Source organism: Alligator sinensis, unplaced genomic scaffold (genome assembly GCF_000455745.1).
Source record: "Alligator sinensis unplaced genomic scaffold, ASM45574v1 scaffold364_1, whole genome shotgun sequence".
NCBI classification, from domain to species: Eukaryota; Metazoa; Chordata; order Crocodylia; family Alligatoridae; genus Alligator; species Alligator sinensis.
Window position 1 is genome coordinate 516162 of NW_005842546.1, and position 14817 is coordinate 530978.

General features: G+C 49.0%; 1 protein-coding gene across 1 annotated transcript; it reads left to right on the top strand.

Annotated features, from left to right (window-relative positions):
- The first annotated feature begins 8544 nt into the window (after window positions 1-8544).
- On the top strand, window positions 8545-9507 carry LOC102383311 (olfactory receptor 52N4-like). The gene has a single exon (XM_006032101.1). It carries the CDS (start codon window positions 8545-8547, stop codon window positions 9505-9507), a length of 963 nt encoding a protein of 320 aa, XP_006032163.1.
- The last annotated feature ends 5310 nt before the right edge of the window (window positions 9508-14817 follow it).

Consider the following 14817-nt stretch of genomic DNA (forward strand, 5'->3'; position numbering starts at 1 on the left):
TCACTAGGGCTGAGTACAAGGGGAGAATGACATCCCGGGATTTGCTCATTATTGAACCTCACGAGATTTCTTTTGGTCCAGTCCTCCTTCAGCCTACACATGCGTAGTAAAACAACCACAGTATCATGCCAGGGCCAAAAATGGCATGTAATCAGTTAGAAAACTGAAATTTAGAGAAAACTGCAATTTAGGCTGTAAACAGGCATCCTATCTGACCTGGAACGGACTGTCCTGGGATGTGACCCAAATCAAAACAGGAGTAGCACAGTCATTTACACACATACTTCCAAGCTGCACTGCAATCTTTCACCACTTGCTGACCAGAGAGGGCACAAAGCCTTATCCAGGGAAGAAGAAACCAGCACAGGCCCAGTTTCAGGGATGTCGTGCCCTGCCAAGGCTGCATAGGTCCTTTTCTGCAGAGCTGCCGCTTAGCCAGTTGGTCCCCAGCCTTTACCGGTGCTTAGGATTGTTCCGTCCTAAGTGCAAGATTTGCACATGTCCTTACTGAACCTCATGAGATTCCTTTTGGCCCAATCCTCCAACTTGTCCAGGTCAGTCTGAATCCTAGCCCTACCCTCCAGCATATCTACTGCTCCTCCCCAGCTTGGTGTCATCTGCAAACTAGTTGAGGGTGCACTAGATCCCATCTTCCAGGTCATTGATGAAAATATTGAAGAAACCGTGATACCAGCTGCCAACTAGACATCGAGCCATTGACTACTATCCATCTGCCACCTCATCCTCTCTCCTGAACTGTCATGCACTGCCCTCACCCCATTCACTCTCCATTGACTTCCAAACTGTCCCTTCCCTATGCCCACATACTCACCTCACCCCTTCAATACTCCCCTGCTCCCAAACCCTCCTTGTCCCCTCTCCATGTGCCATTTCTTCACACAATCTCTCTCCTTTCTCTCTCACAGTTCTCCCTCTCACCATTTCCTAACCATCCACATTCTCCTAGCTCCCTGGCAGGCTTTCCTAGAGTGTGCAGGGGACAATACTGTCATCCCTGAGAGCAGCCTGCTTTCAGCATCATTAAACAAAAAAAGATGTGGCACGTATTGTTAGGAGGAGAGGCTGAATTATTGATCCATTAGGTCTATACATCAAGTGTGACCACCGTGAGAGAGTGGAGGGGAGGGGAGATTGCCCAGAAAAGTTGTATGTGGAAGGAGCAAAGCTAACTTATGGGTCATGCTGTACAACAGGCTTTGTTTACCGAGAAGCCTCCCCTGGCTCAGCCCATAGCTAAGATCCTTTCAGGGAAACATGTTGGCTGTGTGGTGTTAACTGATGTGGGTGGGGGGTCAAGTGATGACCCCAAACTTCTTAGGACTCTGAACCTATGTGAGGTCTGAGGATTAGAAGGAGAAGGCCATAGGGCCTGCCTTTCCAATGCTTTTTGGGTCTATGCCTCTTGTTATGGGGATGTGCTACTAAAATCCCTCCCACATTCCACTCCCCAGTTAGGAGCCAGCACAGATCCAGGACTCACAAGCCTGAGCATCCAGTCACCTACCAACAGAAGGGTTAAGTCTACCCCTCTGATCATCCCACGGCAAGGATGGGGGAGGGCAAAGGATGGGCAAGTACCCCACCACGAAGGTGGAGAGTGTAGGAGGGCACATGTCATCTGGTTGGTGGCTCAAGGCCCAAGGACTTCACCTAGAGCTGTCTCTTCACAGAGAAAGGGAGGGCAGAGGGGCTAGATAGGCCTGGTGTCTCCCAGCACCTCCAGCACTGACACATGACTGGAAGGGAGGCAGAACTGACTTTGCTGAGAGGTTTGCCAGAGCCGCCTGGGTCTTGTTCGCTTGGAGCACAGAAGAAAAGGCCTTTCTCTAGACCTCTCAGCTGAGAGCCCAGCCAGAGCCACAAAGCACAGAGATCTGGGGATCTCGCACAAACACATCAGATGAGTTAGTGAGCCTTTCCAGTCCTATAACACAGCTCTATCAGGTCTAAATATTAACCCCTGCTCCCTACCAATTATTTCACCCTTGGTATCTTTAGAGATTCATTACCATTAATGAATTAATCTCCACTCCATAGGAAGGAGGTGGACAGGATTCACCTCCATTTTCAGGATGCTTTAGGGTACCACTAGGGAAGTTCAGGTGTTTAGATGTAGATCCCTTGCAGACATTGGAAAAGGTGGTGGTCTGGAGAACCATCAGATCAGGCAGATCTCCCTTCCCCAGCCCTTTTGTGTAATCCTCAGCTGCCAGTATAAGCAGTCACTCCACTGAGGACAGGAGAAACTCATGGCCAGTGTGGGGCATGAGAGAGAGGATGTCCACATAAACCGAGCACACTTGCTAACTACCCAACCGGCCCAGGAGGGGTTAAAAACTTTTGCATTTTCCTTATTGAACAACCTTTTTACATGTCCAACAAATGTCCCTCCTTCGCTCCCCAACAGCAAATCACATTAGACACAAGAGAGACAAACACTTGCCTGCAACTGTACCAAATGAGGAAGCCCAGGGGGGAATTGACACAAAGCCTTGATAAAAAGCCAGCCACATTTCACAGAGAGAGTTGGGAGCTTGACACCACTTGCACATCCTACCATGAGCAGAGAGCCCATGTCACCTTGGCTTTCAGTAAGTGAATTTAACCCAGGAAAGGCTGTTGCATTTCCATTATCGACAGCTCAGTGGAGGGTTTATGTCAGAATATGTTCAGGCAATTGCATGTAGTTTACAGAACCGGCATTGGTATGTTTGGTGATACACAATTACAGATATTCAGTAATTAAACCTCCAGAAACCCCTGGGTGAAGCAGAGGGGAAGAGAAAAAGAGGGATGTAGTGCTGAAGGTTAGGTTAGGATGTGGGTAGACTTAGACAAGAGAGGAGCTGGCACTCTTTGCTCAGTGTAGGCATCATGTTATATGATAAGGACGTTATGCTAAGGGCGTTTCCTGTCATTTATGGCAGAAACATCTCCATCCACCCTAGTTTAGAAGTGTGTCTAACCTTTTCTTCAGAACTTCAGGAGCAAACAACATGATGTGCACGTGAACAGCATCCTTTACCTGGCCACAGGGAAAGCAGGGGGATGAGTTGATAGAATTAGAAAACTCAGAAGAAAATGTAGAGCCAGAGTGGTGGGTTCACAGTATCTGATGAAGCAAGTCTCTTCTTATGAAAGCTTTTTCTATACATCTCTGATTTAATTAGTCTATAAGGTATGCATCTGCCTTGCCTTCTGCCTGACTTCAGACTAACATGGCTAAATACCTCTCTCTACCTTGTTTTGCTATATGCAGCTGAACCTGCTGCAGCCAGCTAGCATGGGCCACCTAGAATTTCTCCTACATCAAAAATTATAGAAAATGATGGTTGGAAGGGACCTTTGGAGTGCATCTAGTCCAACCCCCTTCTCAAAGCAGGACCATCCCCAACTAGATCATCCCAGCCAGGGCTTTGTCTAGCTGGGTTTTAAAAACCTTCTCTGGAAGCAAGTATCCCAACCACATACCTAGAACTGTAGCTAACATGTAAGTGCTGTAAAAGTGCCATCAAATACATAATTAATATTCAGCAAAGTTTTTTAGCACTTAAAATAATGGCCTTTGCATTTAATAAAATGGTTTCAGCAGAATAACTCCTATAGCCAGTTAACTTTCCTGATCTTCTGCCCAGGCTGTTGCTAGTTTCCCTCTTTCATTTCAAAGAAAGTGAAATGTTGGCTGTGAGGCACGGTGCAGAGAGCCTGTGGGTGAGATAACATGGTAGAGTTAGCAGATTAAGGGGCAGGAGTCAAAGAGGCAGCCATCCACCCACCCATTCCCTCCTTCCAATCCTGACCCACCCCCCCTTAACCCTTCATCATGCTCCCTTCCTCTCACCTCCTCATCACCCACTTCCACTCCTCCCGACTCACCCCATCCCCACTCACCTGTTGTCTGGCTGTTCCCAGCTGTCAAACTAGGCCTATAGAGTCCTGGATTCTAGGTCATCCACCTGGAAGCAGTGCCTTCTGGGATACTGAAGGCCTATAAATTGGTGGTTTTATGTCAGCTGAACATCCAGATATTAACTTAACTCATGACTTATTAACTTAATTCTGCACCCTGAGCCCTCAGTCACCTCCACCCCCATGGACATGAGCAAGCCACCCTCAGAAGCCTGAGGGGACATTTTTAAGTCCCTAAAGCAAATGAAAATCCTCTGTCTCCTTTCTTTCCACTGCCCACTCCCTTGCCTGCCCCTGTTGCTTTTCCTGCTGTTCCTGGGGCATGGGAAGTTCCGGAGCTGTTCCTCCTCACCACTTGTTTTTCCTCCTCCCCATTCACCCCATCCCCAAACACCAGTTGCCTGGTTGTTCCTATCTCCAGACCAAGTTCCAGGACCACTGACACCTTGCATTCTAGCTAGCCCACCTGGAAGCAGTACCTTCTGGGATCCTGAAGGACTGCAACTCAGTGGTTTTATCTGAGGTGTAGACTCAAAAATGAACTTAACTTGAGCACAGTTCAAATATAATCCTCACCCAAAGCAGCATAACTTGAAAACAACTGGACAGCATTTAGCACTTGTTAGCAAGCTTTTGTGTGTGATCATTCAAGTTTTAAGTGCTCTTAACATGTTCTGACTGAAATGTGTACTCTCAGCCTGTTACATCATGAAAGCTGGGAATGACCTCACTGGAAAGCTCCTGAATGCTTGCTGCAATATAAGGATATTATAGCCTTCCCTTCTAAGAAGCAATGACCCCTTCATCCTGGGCAGCAGTTCTTTGATTTGAGGAAATCTGTGAAAGAGAAAAATGATTTGTTCTCTAAAGTCCTTGTCTCTATCCCACACAATGCCTCCACAAGTTTTGCTGAAACAGAAATTAATATCATCATCGTCAGTCCCTCAGAGTTGAGATTTACGTCTGTCAGGCTTGATGGGTCCTCAAGTGACTAAGGAACTCAATTCTGGAAATGGGTGCATGTTGTTGTGCAGGGGAGTGGAATTCACAGCCCTGGATTGGTCTCCTCCTTCCTCCACCACCGTCATTCCGCCTCAGTATTGAGTCATTGGGCCTCAAAGTGGTGCATGCCTTGGTGGACCAGGTGGTGCCACACCAAATGGTCAGCAGCTTGCTCCTTGCAGCCATTGATGTCAAGGCCTCTGTGCCTGAAGGCAACCTTGAGTGTGTCTTTGTACCTTTTCCTTTGGCCACCCTTTGAGCATTGGCCAATAGAGAGCTGGGGAAAGAGAATCTGGTGAGAGAGGCAGTTCTCAGATATCCGGACGCAGTGGCCCATCCATTGGAGTTGTTTTCTCAAGTGCAAGGTTTTGATGCTGGTGGATGCAGCTTCTTGGAGGATGCTTGCACTGGTCCAGTGGTCCTCCCATTTGATCCCAGGGATTTGACACGAGCACCACTGGTGAAAGCTCTCAAGGGTCTTAATGTGGCGTTGGTAGATGGTTCAGGTTTCACTGCAGTAGAGGAGGGTGGTCAGCATGACAGCCTTGTAAACCGAGACCTTCTTCGACTTCTGAAGTTCTCTATTTTTGAAGACAGGTTGTTGCAGCTTGAAGAAGGTGACACTGGTGCAGCTGGCCCAGTGCCGGATTTCTTCGTCAGTGATAGCCAGTTTAAAGAAGTGGCTGCTGAGATATGGAAAGTGCTCCGCATACTCCAGAGCCTCCCCACCTACATAAATAGTGTGAGGGATGTTCAGCTGGCCTGGGGAGGGTTGGTGGAGAATCTTCATCTTGGCAATGTTCAAGGACAGGCCAAGTCTCTTATATGAAGCATTGAAGAGATCTAAGGTCGCTTGCACATCCTGTGTGAAGTGACCTATCATGCAGCAATTGTCTGCAAACTGAAGGTCATGGATTTCCTTGGTGGTGAGTTTCATTTTTTGCCCAGAAGCACCCAGGATTAAAAAGCTTTCCATCTAGTCGATACTGGATACTGACGCTGGATGGTAGATCATCTTGGATGAGGTGGATGATGATGGTCAGGTAGATGGTGAACAGGGTGGGAGTGATCACTAAACAAAAACGGATATATCAAGTGCTGGCAGGCAGTTGGACTGAGAATTTGGCCAGGGCCAGGTTGCAGGCTGTTCCCAGGGCAATAACCGCTGTAGATTTGGGGCTCGGAAGACCTGGGAGCTGTAAGAAAACATGTGTGAGAGGGAAAGAACAGCCTCTAATGGCAGCAAGCAAGAAAGGATCCCAGATTTCCAAGAGGGGATGTGAAGGAGCAGCAGCCCATACTGCAGGGGTGGCTGCACCCCGAGACCCCAGTCTCCTCCTCCCCACCAATGTGAGAAGGCCACCCGCAGGAGCCTGAAGGGATATTTTTAACTCCCTAAAGCAAATGAAAATCCTCCCTCTCTTTTCCTTCCACTCCCCATTCCTCTGCCTGCCTCTGTTGCTTTCCTTGCTATTCTTGGGGCAGGGGAAACACCAAAGCTCTTCCTGCCTGCCCTATCTGGGCTGCATGGGGTCTGAGCTAATCTGGGGATGGGGACAGGGATAGTAGCAAAGGAAGGGTGGGAGAGAAGATCCCTCCTCCATGCCCCAAACCCTGGAAAGGGGATCCCCACTGTGTAGATGCAGGGAAGGGGATCCCCACTGCCCATCCCCACTGCTGCTTTCCCATCTCCATCTGAGCCCAGACCCCATGCATTCACAGTGGGGCAGATAGAAACAGCTCTGGCACTTCCCACACCCCCAGGACAGCAGGGAAAGCAACAGTGGCAGGTGAAGGAGGCAGAGGGGAAGAGGAGAGAAGGATGATTTTTCACTTTTGGGGGCTCAAAAAAGTCCCTGGAAATCCCTGTGGTGCATTCCAATCCAAAAGGATGTGCAGCCATCCCAATGTACTCCCTCTGGATCCACCCCTTGGAGCAAGTAATCCATACTTTAGAGGAAGACTAGAAAGAGGGCATCTATAGAGTGAACTCTTGCACTTACGAGACATCATCAGCCTCAGGATATTCTGAGCCAGAATCTACATCCTTGATTCCTATACTTAACAGTCCCTGATGGACCTGTCCATGGGCAGATCTAGAATTTTGAAAATGGGGGTCCAGATGGCGAGGTGCATCATCACATATAACACTACATTTTTTTCTCCAGTGAAAAAGAAACTAGAAGCTTTACTAACATGCTTGGGGCCTTGGGCTGGATTGTTCAGTTTAAACTGAGCAAAAACATAGAACTTCATTGGCATGCTTTAAAAGCAATCAGCAGGGCTGTGAAATAGGAGCTCCATGACCAGGAGCAGCAAAAAGACAGCAGCAGTTCAGAGCAGAGGAAGTCTTGATTGGTGGAATATCAAGACCATTAAAAAGAAGAGAGAGTTATTATCACCCGTGCAATGAATACTTGAGAAGGGATCAGGTAGATAATAAGGAGCCATGAAGTCAGTTGATGCCCTCAACACAGAATGGAAATGCTGCTGCCACTGCCAGGCAGTTGGTTTTAAATTTTGAGTGGAGTAGGAATCAGAGTTGGTGGGGAGGTGCAAATGCACCAATGCATCCCTCAGGATCCACCCCTGGACCTGTCCGACATGCATGGCCTTCCCAACACACTGCAGTAATTGATTCCTCAAGCTAATTACTTAATACATAAAAGGGAACTTTCTTTTGCTTCCTTAAAACTTGGTGCCTGATCATTTAATTGGGTGTCCCAAGTCCTAGGATTAAGAGACAAATGGAACACTTCTCCTGGCTATTGGGCTGAAAGGTGAGAAAGCCACCCCCTCACACCCCGCTCCCTTCCACCGACCACCTCCCCCAGGCTTATCTCCACCTACAGTTTGGGGGACTTCCACAGCATTATGTGATGACAGGGCTGAGACATGGGGATAGAGCAGCATTCTGAGCATGCCCAGAAGAGAAGCAAAAGGTGGCATCTCTAGTCTAATGGATGGAGGATGACAGGGAAGGTAATGAACAGGGGATCGATCACTCTAGAGATATCCAGTTCAATGCTTTCCCTCTATAGCATCCACTCCCATTACTGTGGGAGACTGGACATCATGCACCATTGGTTTGACTCAGTGTGGCATTTCTTATGTTCTTAAATCTGTTCCTTTTTCCCACAGAATATGTCTGTTTCTTTCAGAAAATTAATCAAATTCATCACAAAAAAGAGGGAACACAGAAAGAAAAGGAATTGCTCTGCACTTGCTTCTGTGCCTGTCTCCATCATCCAAGCCCCAGCACAAATTTTACATTAACTTCTTCAAAAAAATCTCCTCAAGAGAAATTTACCCCAACTAGGAAAGCTTGAAACAGTGGTGGAAGACTAAAACCCTGCATTTATACTGGGAATCATCTCCTCTTCACCCTTTAGCTGTATCAAGCAGTCTTGGTAGGACTACAGTTACCCCACACATCCCCTCCAATGCATGCAATATGCAATGTCCCTCAGTTCGGGGCTGTCTGGTTGGAGGGTGCTAAGGACATTTTCACCATTTATTACTGTCCCTCTCAGTGCTTAATGTCCCATGTTCTCCTCCTTCCTAGGGAGCAAAACCTGCTGTGAGGGGAACCACAACCCTCAGGCAACTGTCATGGCAAAGATCAATGTGACTGACATGACCCCCTCCGTATTCATCCTGAACGGCATCCCAGGTTTGGAAGAAGCTCACCTCTGGATCTCCATCCCATTCTGCTCCATGTACATCATTGCCATGGTGGGGAATTGCGGTCTTCTCTACCTCATCCGGATTGAGGACGCTCTCCACAAGCCCATGTACTACTTCCTCTCCATGCTCTCCCTCACTGATATTGGGCTGGTCACATCCATGGTGCCCAAGGCAATGTGCATCTTCTGGTTCAAAATGAAAAAGATCAGCTTCAATGCCTGCCTAACCCAGATGTTTTTCGTCCACACCTTCACAGGGATGGAGTCTGGTGTGCTCATGCTCATGTCCTTGGACCGCTATCTGGCCATATGTTACCCCCTGAGGTATGCCTCCATCCTGACCAACCCTGTTATCACCACAGCGGGGGTGGTCACCTTCCTCAGGGGGGTGATGGTGATCATACCTGTTGTTGTCTTTACCAAGCGACTGCCGTACTGCCATCACACCAACATCATCCCTCACACCTATTGCGACCACATGTCTGTGGTGAAGCTGGCCTGTGCCAGTATCAGGGTTGATGCCATCTATGGCTTGGTAGCTGCCCTGGTGATTGGGGGCTTTGACATATTCTGCATCTCTGTCTCCTATGCAATGATCCTCAGGGCTGTGGTCTCTTCCAAGGAAGCACGCAGCAAGGCCTTCAGCACCTGCACGGCCCACATCTGTGCCATTATCACCAGCTACACACCAGCATTATTCAGCATCCTCGCACATCGCTTTGGAAGCCATCACATCACAGCACACACTCATATCCTTATAGCCAACCTCTATCTGCTCCTGCCTCCCATGCTCAACACCATCGTTTATGGGGTGAAAACCAAGCAGATTCGGGAAAGTGTCCTGAAGCTGTTTAGTGGGGGAAAGGCTGGTTCATCTCCTGGTGCCTGAGCACAGATTCACAAGGGAATTACATTATACAGAGAGAGACAAACTAATGCAGAGACTGAAAGGTCAGTTCCACATGCTCCATGTCAACTCCAGGAAGGCTTAATGAATGCCCATTTCCTTTAGATCCTCCACATGCTTTAGCATATCCCCAACTCTGCCCTCTGAATACATCCCAGGTCTTTGTGGACTTCCTTCTCTATAGTGGTTATCATAAAGCATAATTCCCAGTCCTTGCATCCCAGCCTTGGGGGTTCAGAGCTCTTTGGCAATATTAATGCACAGGCAGTAGTGTTTACTCTATTACTTGCTGGCTATCATCTCCTCTTTCAGATTCAGGGCTCACCTGGAAATTAAAGCCAACACCATTCACATAAACAGGATTTCTCATCTGACTGCTAAGCTGCCTGCCTGCCTCCATTCCAGAACCCAGCCCATTGATGGTTAGGAGGACAATCTCCTTCCCGTTAAACTCACTTGCCCTTCTCTCATCATGTCCCAAATCTCCAGGGAAAAAATGTGAGTTCTGAAGGAATCTAGGAGGGTGGGAAATCCAGAATCTGAAATAAAAGTGATTCATAATCAGATGCTACGCCAGATTCACAGATTAAAAACAATTCCTCAATCTGCACTGGAGTGATGAGTTCTCTGCAGGATGTTCAACATAAAAGTTAGACCCATATTACAGGTTCTGTACATGTCCCAGAACAGAAAAATAGAGAATGCACATACAGTGCCAAGGAGGCTTCCCAGGGGAAACAACTGAGATGAGGAAAGTCAAAGATGATTAAGTTCCCCAACCTAGGGTCAGGACACAGCTCAGTCCGGCAAAAGAGTTGTGTTGCTCTCCTTCAAAATCCAGACATCCTAAGTCAGGCCCAACTGAAGATTGCAAGAGTTTTAATAAATTATAATGAATAGCTTTTCCTGTCTCATCTGGGGTTATCAGTGTCTTCATTACTGTTGTCCTTATCAAGGGTCACTTATCAACGTGCTTTCAGTGTTGAAGTCTCAGAAACTGTGGTGCTAGCAAAGTTACATCCCGGACTTCCCAACACCAGTCTTGTCTTAAAGAATGATCCCAGGCTCTGATCAGTGGTAAAGGTTCAGCCATGTATATTGTCTAGAAGCACAGCCCTAGCACGTTTTGGCCTAACAAGTATATCAGGACATTAGGCATTTGTACATGTGACAAGGTAGTTGTGGCAACACCACACAGGCTCCCCTAGGCCACCACAAAGTTCCCCTAATTTCCAATTCTCCTTTTATACAATGATCAAAACAAATTACCTCTTGCCTTCCATCTGTATCCTGAACATCTTAAACCATCCTGTACCATAAGCTTGTTTCACATCCTGACCTGGGTGTTCCCATTCCAGCCTTATCATCCTGGTACTGGAATATCCTACCCTGTACCATCATCTCCCCTACTCATCTCTTGGCAGGAACACCCATCTGTCCCACATGCCACATTTTATGTGAGGAGTTCGTCCATCAGTCTGGTTTGTTGGTGAGGCCCACTCTGGCCAGTGCTTTAGCCAGGTCTTTGTGTGAGCAGCATATATTGATCAAGGCCTTAAATGCCTTGAATGCCTTAAAGGCCTTAAAGGCCTTAAATGCAAGGCCTTAAATGCCTGTACACCAATGCTCGTAGCATGGGAAACAAACAGGAGGAACTCGCCCTCAGAATAGCTAGTTCAAATCCAGATGTCGTAGGGTTAACAGAGACATGGTGGGACTCATCCCATGACTGGGCAGTTAACATTAGGGGCTATAGGCTGTACAGGCGGGATAGAGAAGGCAGAAAAGGGGGGGGGGTGGCACTTTATGTCAAGGAGCACTACACATCCTCTGCCAGCAGTATGGGGTCAGGGGAAGGGCGAGCTGAAGTGCTCTGGGTCAAGATCCAGGGGGGGCAAGGCGAGAGGGATTTGACGGTGGGGGTCTATTACAGACCCCCCAATCAGGAGGAGGAGCTGGACAGGGAATTTTCAGGCCAGCTTGCGGAGACACTAAAAGCAAGGGATGTAGTTGTCATGGGCGATTTTAATTACCCGGACATCTGCTGGGAGGAGCAGTCAGCCGGGACGGACCGCTCCAGGAGGTTCTTGGCCGAGTTGCAGGACCTCCACTTGATTCAGGAGGTGCACAGTCCCACCAGAGGAGATGCTCTGCTGGACCTGGTCCTGGCCGCAGGCGACGACCTGGTAAGAGGCCTCCAGGTTCTTGACCACCTGGGCAATAGTGATCATCGCGTGCTGGAATTCACCATCCAGCGTAGAGTGTCAAGGGCCCGCAGCAAGGTGGTGGCCCTAGACTTCAGGAGGGCCAACTTCAGTGAGATGAGGAGATTAGTGGGAGAGGAACTGGGGTCCTTGAGGGCAGAGGAACTCAGCATCCAAGAGGAGTGGTGCGGGCAGGAGTGTCCAAAAGCCCCCCTGGCTCACCAAGGGTGTCCGGGAATGCCTGCTTGCCAAAAGGGTGGCGTACGCCCGGTGGAAGGGGGGTGTAATCTCCAAAGAGGAGTATACCTCCTCTGCTCGGGCCTGCAGGCGGGCTGTTAGGAAGGCCAAGGCGGAGATAGAGCTCGGATTAGCGTCCAGGATTAAGGATAACAAAAAGTCCTTTTTCAAATATATTGGGAGGATGAAGAAGGCGCCGGGTAATGTGGGGCCCCTGCAGGATATGCGGGGCAATCTGGTGGTTGCGTCAGAGGATAAAGCGGACCTCTTTAACCAATTCTTCACCTCCGTTTTCTTGTGCAGGGACCGGGACTTCCCTGCTGTGATAGAAGCCGGACGCGAGGGGATCGCCTTCAGACCTCAGGTTGGGGAGGACCGGGTTAGAGAGCTTCTGGAGGGGCTGGACGCGTTCAAGTCAGCGGGTCCGGATGCTCTCCACCCCAGGGTGCTGAGGGAGCTGGCTGGGGTTATTGCAGGGCCCCTGGCACGGCTCTACGAGCGATCGTGGTGCTTGGGCCAGGTGCCAGACGATTGGAAGGTAGCTAATGTGGTCCCCATCTTCAAAAAAGGGAAAAGGGAGGACCCGGGCAATTATAGGCCCGTCAGTCTTACCTCAATCCTGGGGAAGCTCTTTGAGAAGATCATCAAGGAGCACATTTGTGATGGGCCGGCATCCGAGATGATGCTCAGGGGCAATCAGCATGGATTTATTAGGGGGAGATCATGTCAGACCAACCTGATTGCCTTTTATGATCAGGTCACAAAGGCCATGGATGCAGGTGTCGCGGTGGATGTAGTCTTTCTGGACTTCAGCAAGGCCTTTGACACCGTCTCTCACCCCATCCTAATTAGTAAACTAGGCGACTGTGGCATAGATGCCTACACGGTCAGATGGATTGCAGATTGGCTGAAGGGTCGCACTCAGAGGGTGGTGGTGGATGGATCATACTCGACTTGGGGGGAGGTGGGTAGTGGAGTCCCCCAGGGCTCGGTCCTGGGGCCTGCGCTGTTCAATTTCTTCATCAGCGATCTTGATGTTGGGGTGGAGAGCAACCTGTTTAAATTCGCTGATGACACCAAAATTTGGGGGGAGGTGAGCACGCTAGCAGGGAGAGAGAGATTGCAGAAGGATCTGGATAGGTTACAGGGGTGGGCAGACAGGAACAGGATGCGTTTCAATACGGACAAGTGCAGGGTGCTGCACTTGGGTAGTAGGAACCAGCAGCACACTTATAAGATGGGGAGCTCCCTACTTGAGAGCACGGAGGCGGAAAGGGATCTTGGTGTCATTATTGACTCCAAGATGAACATGGGCCGACAATGCGAGGTCATGGTTGGCAGGGCTAACCGGACCTTGTCGTGCATCCACAGGTGCATCTCGAGTAGAGCCAGGGAGGTGATCCTCCCCCTCTATGCGACGCTGGTCAGGCCGCAGCTGGAGTATTGTGTCCAGTTCTGTGCGCCCCATTTCAGGAGGGATGTGGACAACATGGAGAGGGTCCAGAGGAGGGCCACCCGCATGATCCGGGGACAACAGGGCAGACCCTACAGTGAGAGACTGCGGGACTTGAACCTATTCAGCCTCCACAAGAGAAGGCTGAGGGGGGACCTGGTGACCGTCTATAAACTCACTAGGGGGAACCAGAAGGGTTTGGGGGAGACGCTGTTTCCCCTAGCCCCTGCTGGCATAACAAGGAATAATGGGCACAAGTTGATGGAGAGGAGGTACAGATTGGACATCCGAAAAAACTGCTTCACAGTTAGGGTGGCTAGGAGCTGGAACCAACTTCCAAGGGAGGTGGTGCTGGCCCCTACCCTGGGGATCTTTAAGAAGAGGCTGGATACTTACCTGGCTGGACTCATTTGAGTCCCGTTTTTGTTTTTAGGGTGAGTGGTTTTGTTTGTGTTTTTGGGTTGTTCTCCCGCCCTGGCGGGGGGGCGGGCTAGAAGATCTATTAGGTCCCTTCCGACCCTGAAACTATGAAACTATAAGGCCCAAGTGAGGCCTACAATGAGGGAAATTGCCTACTGGGGAGATAGAAGATGGAGTTGGGAAGAAGAATGTCCCATCTTTCCTTACAGACCTGTTGTTCCTAATCTGGAGCGTATAAGAAACATAGTGTCTAAGAGTATAAGGGCGTTTGTACACGCCACATTTTTTGCCCTTTCTTGCACTCCAACAGTGCAACTGTTTGAACAAGTGGGTTTAATAACTCCTAGGACCTTCTGGAAAACCTCCTCCTGGTTCTGGTCAAGTTCTCTGTCTACCAGACCTGGAAGGAGGCCCTGGCAGGGAGAACCCAGGCAACAATGGGACTGATTTCCCTTCACTAGGTCATGTACATCTCTAGGCAGAGTTTCACTGGGAGGTAAACAGAGGCTTTTTGAGTATGTTCAAGAAGCAGGGGTTGCTAGGTGGCATTTTCTGCTTAGTATTCCCCCTTGGACCCTAGTTATGAACCTGTGACCTACACTCCCATTCCTGTTTTTTTATCCATTGTCCAAGAAATCACTTTTTACACAGTTAGTGGCCTCCCTCGAGAAACTGAGGTGAGGCCTAGGCCCTCTGTGCCTGTATAACAAATAGGCCCATGTCCAAGAGTGGCAATAGTACATGGGAGAACATATGAAAAGGATATATCTGGAATGATCTATCTCTTCTCATATCATTCTCTTCTCATTGGTCACAAACTAACAGAGATCAGATTTAGGCTAGATATCAGGAAAAACTTCTTCACAGTAAGGGTGGCCAAAAACTGGAATGGGCTTCCAAGGGAGGTGGTGCTCTCCCCTACCTAGGGGGTCTTTAAGAGAAGGCTGGATAGGCATCTTGCTGGGATCATCTACCCCA

What these genes read in the sequence shown, in the direction of transcription:
- LOC102383311 (XM_006032101.1), top strand. Translation starts at nt 8,545, where the DNA reads ATGGCAAAGATCAATGTGACTGACATGACCCCCTCCGTATTCATCCTG.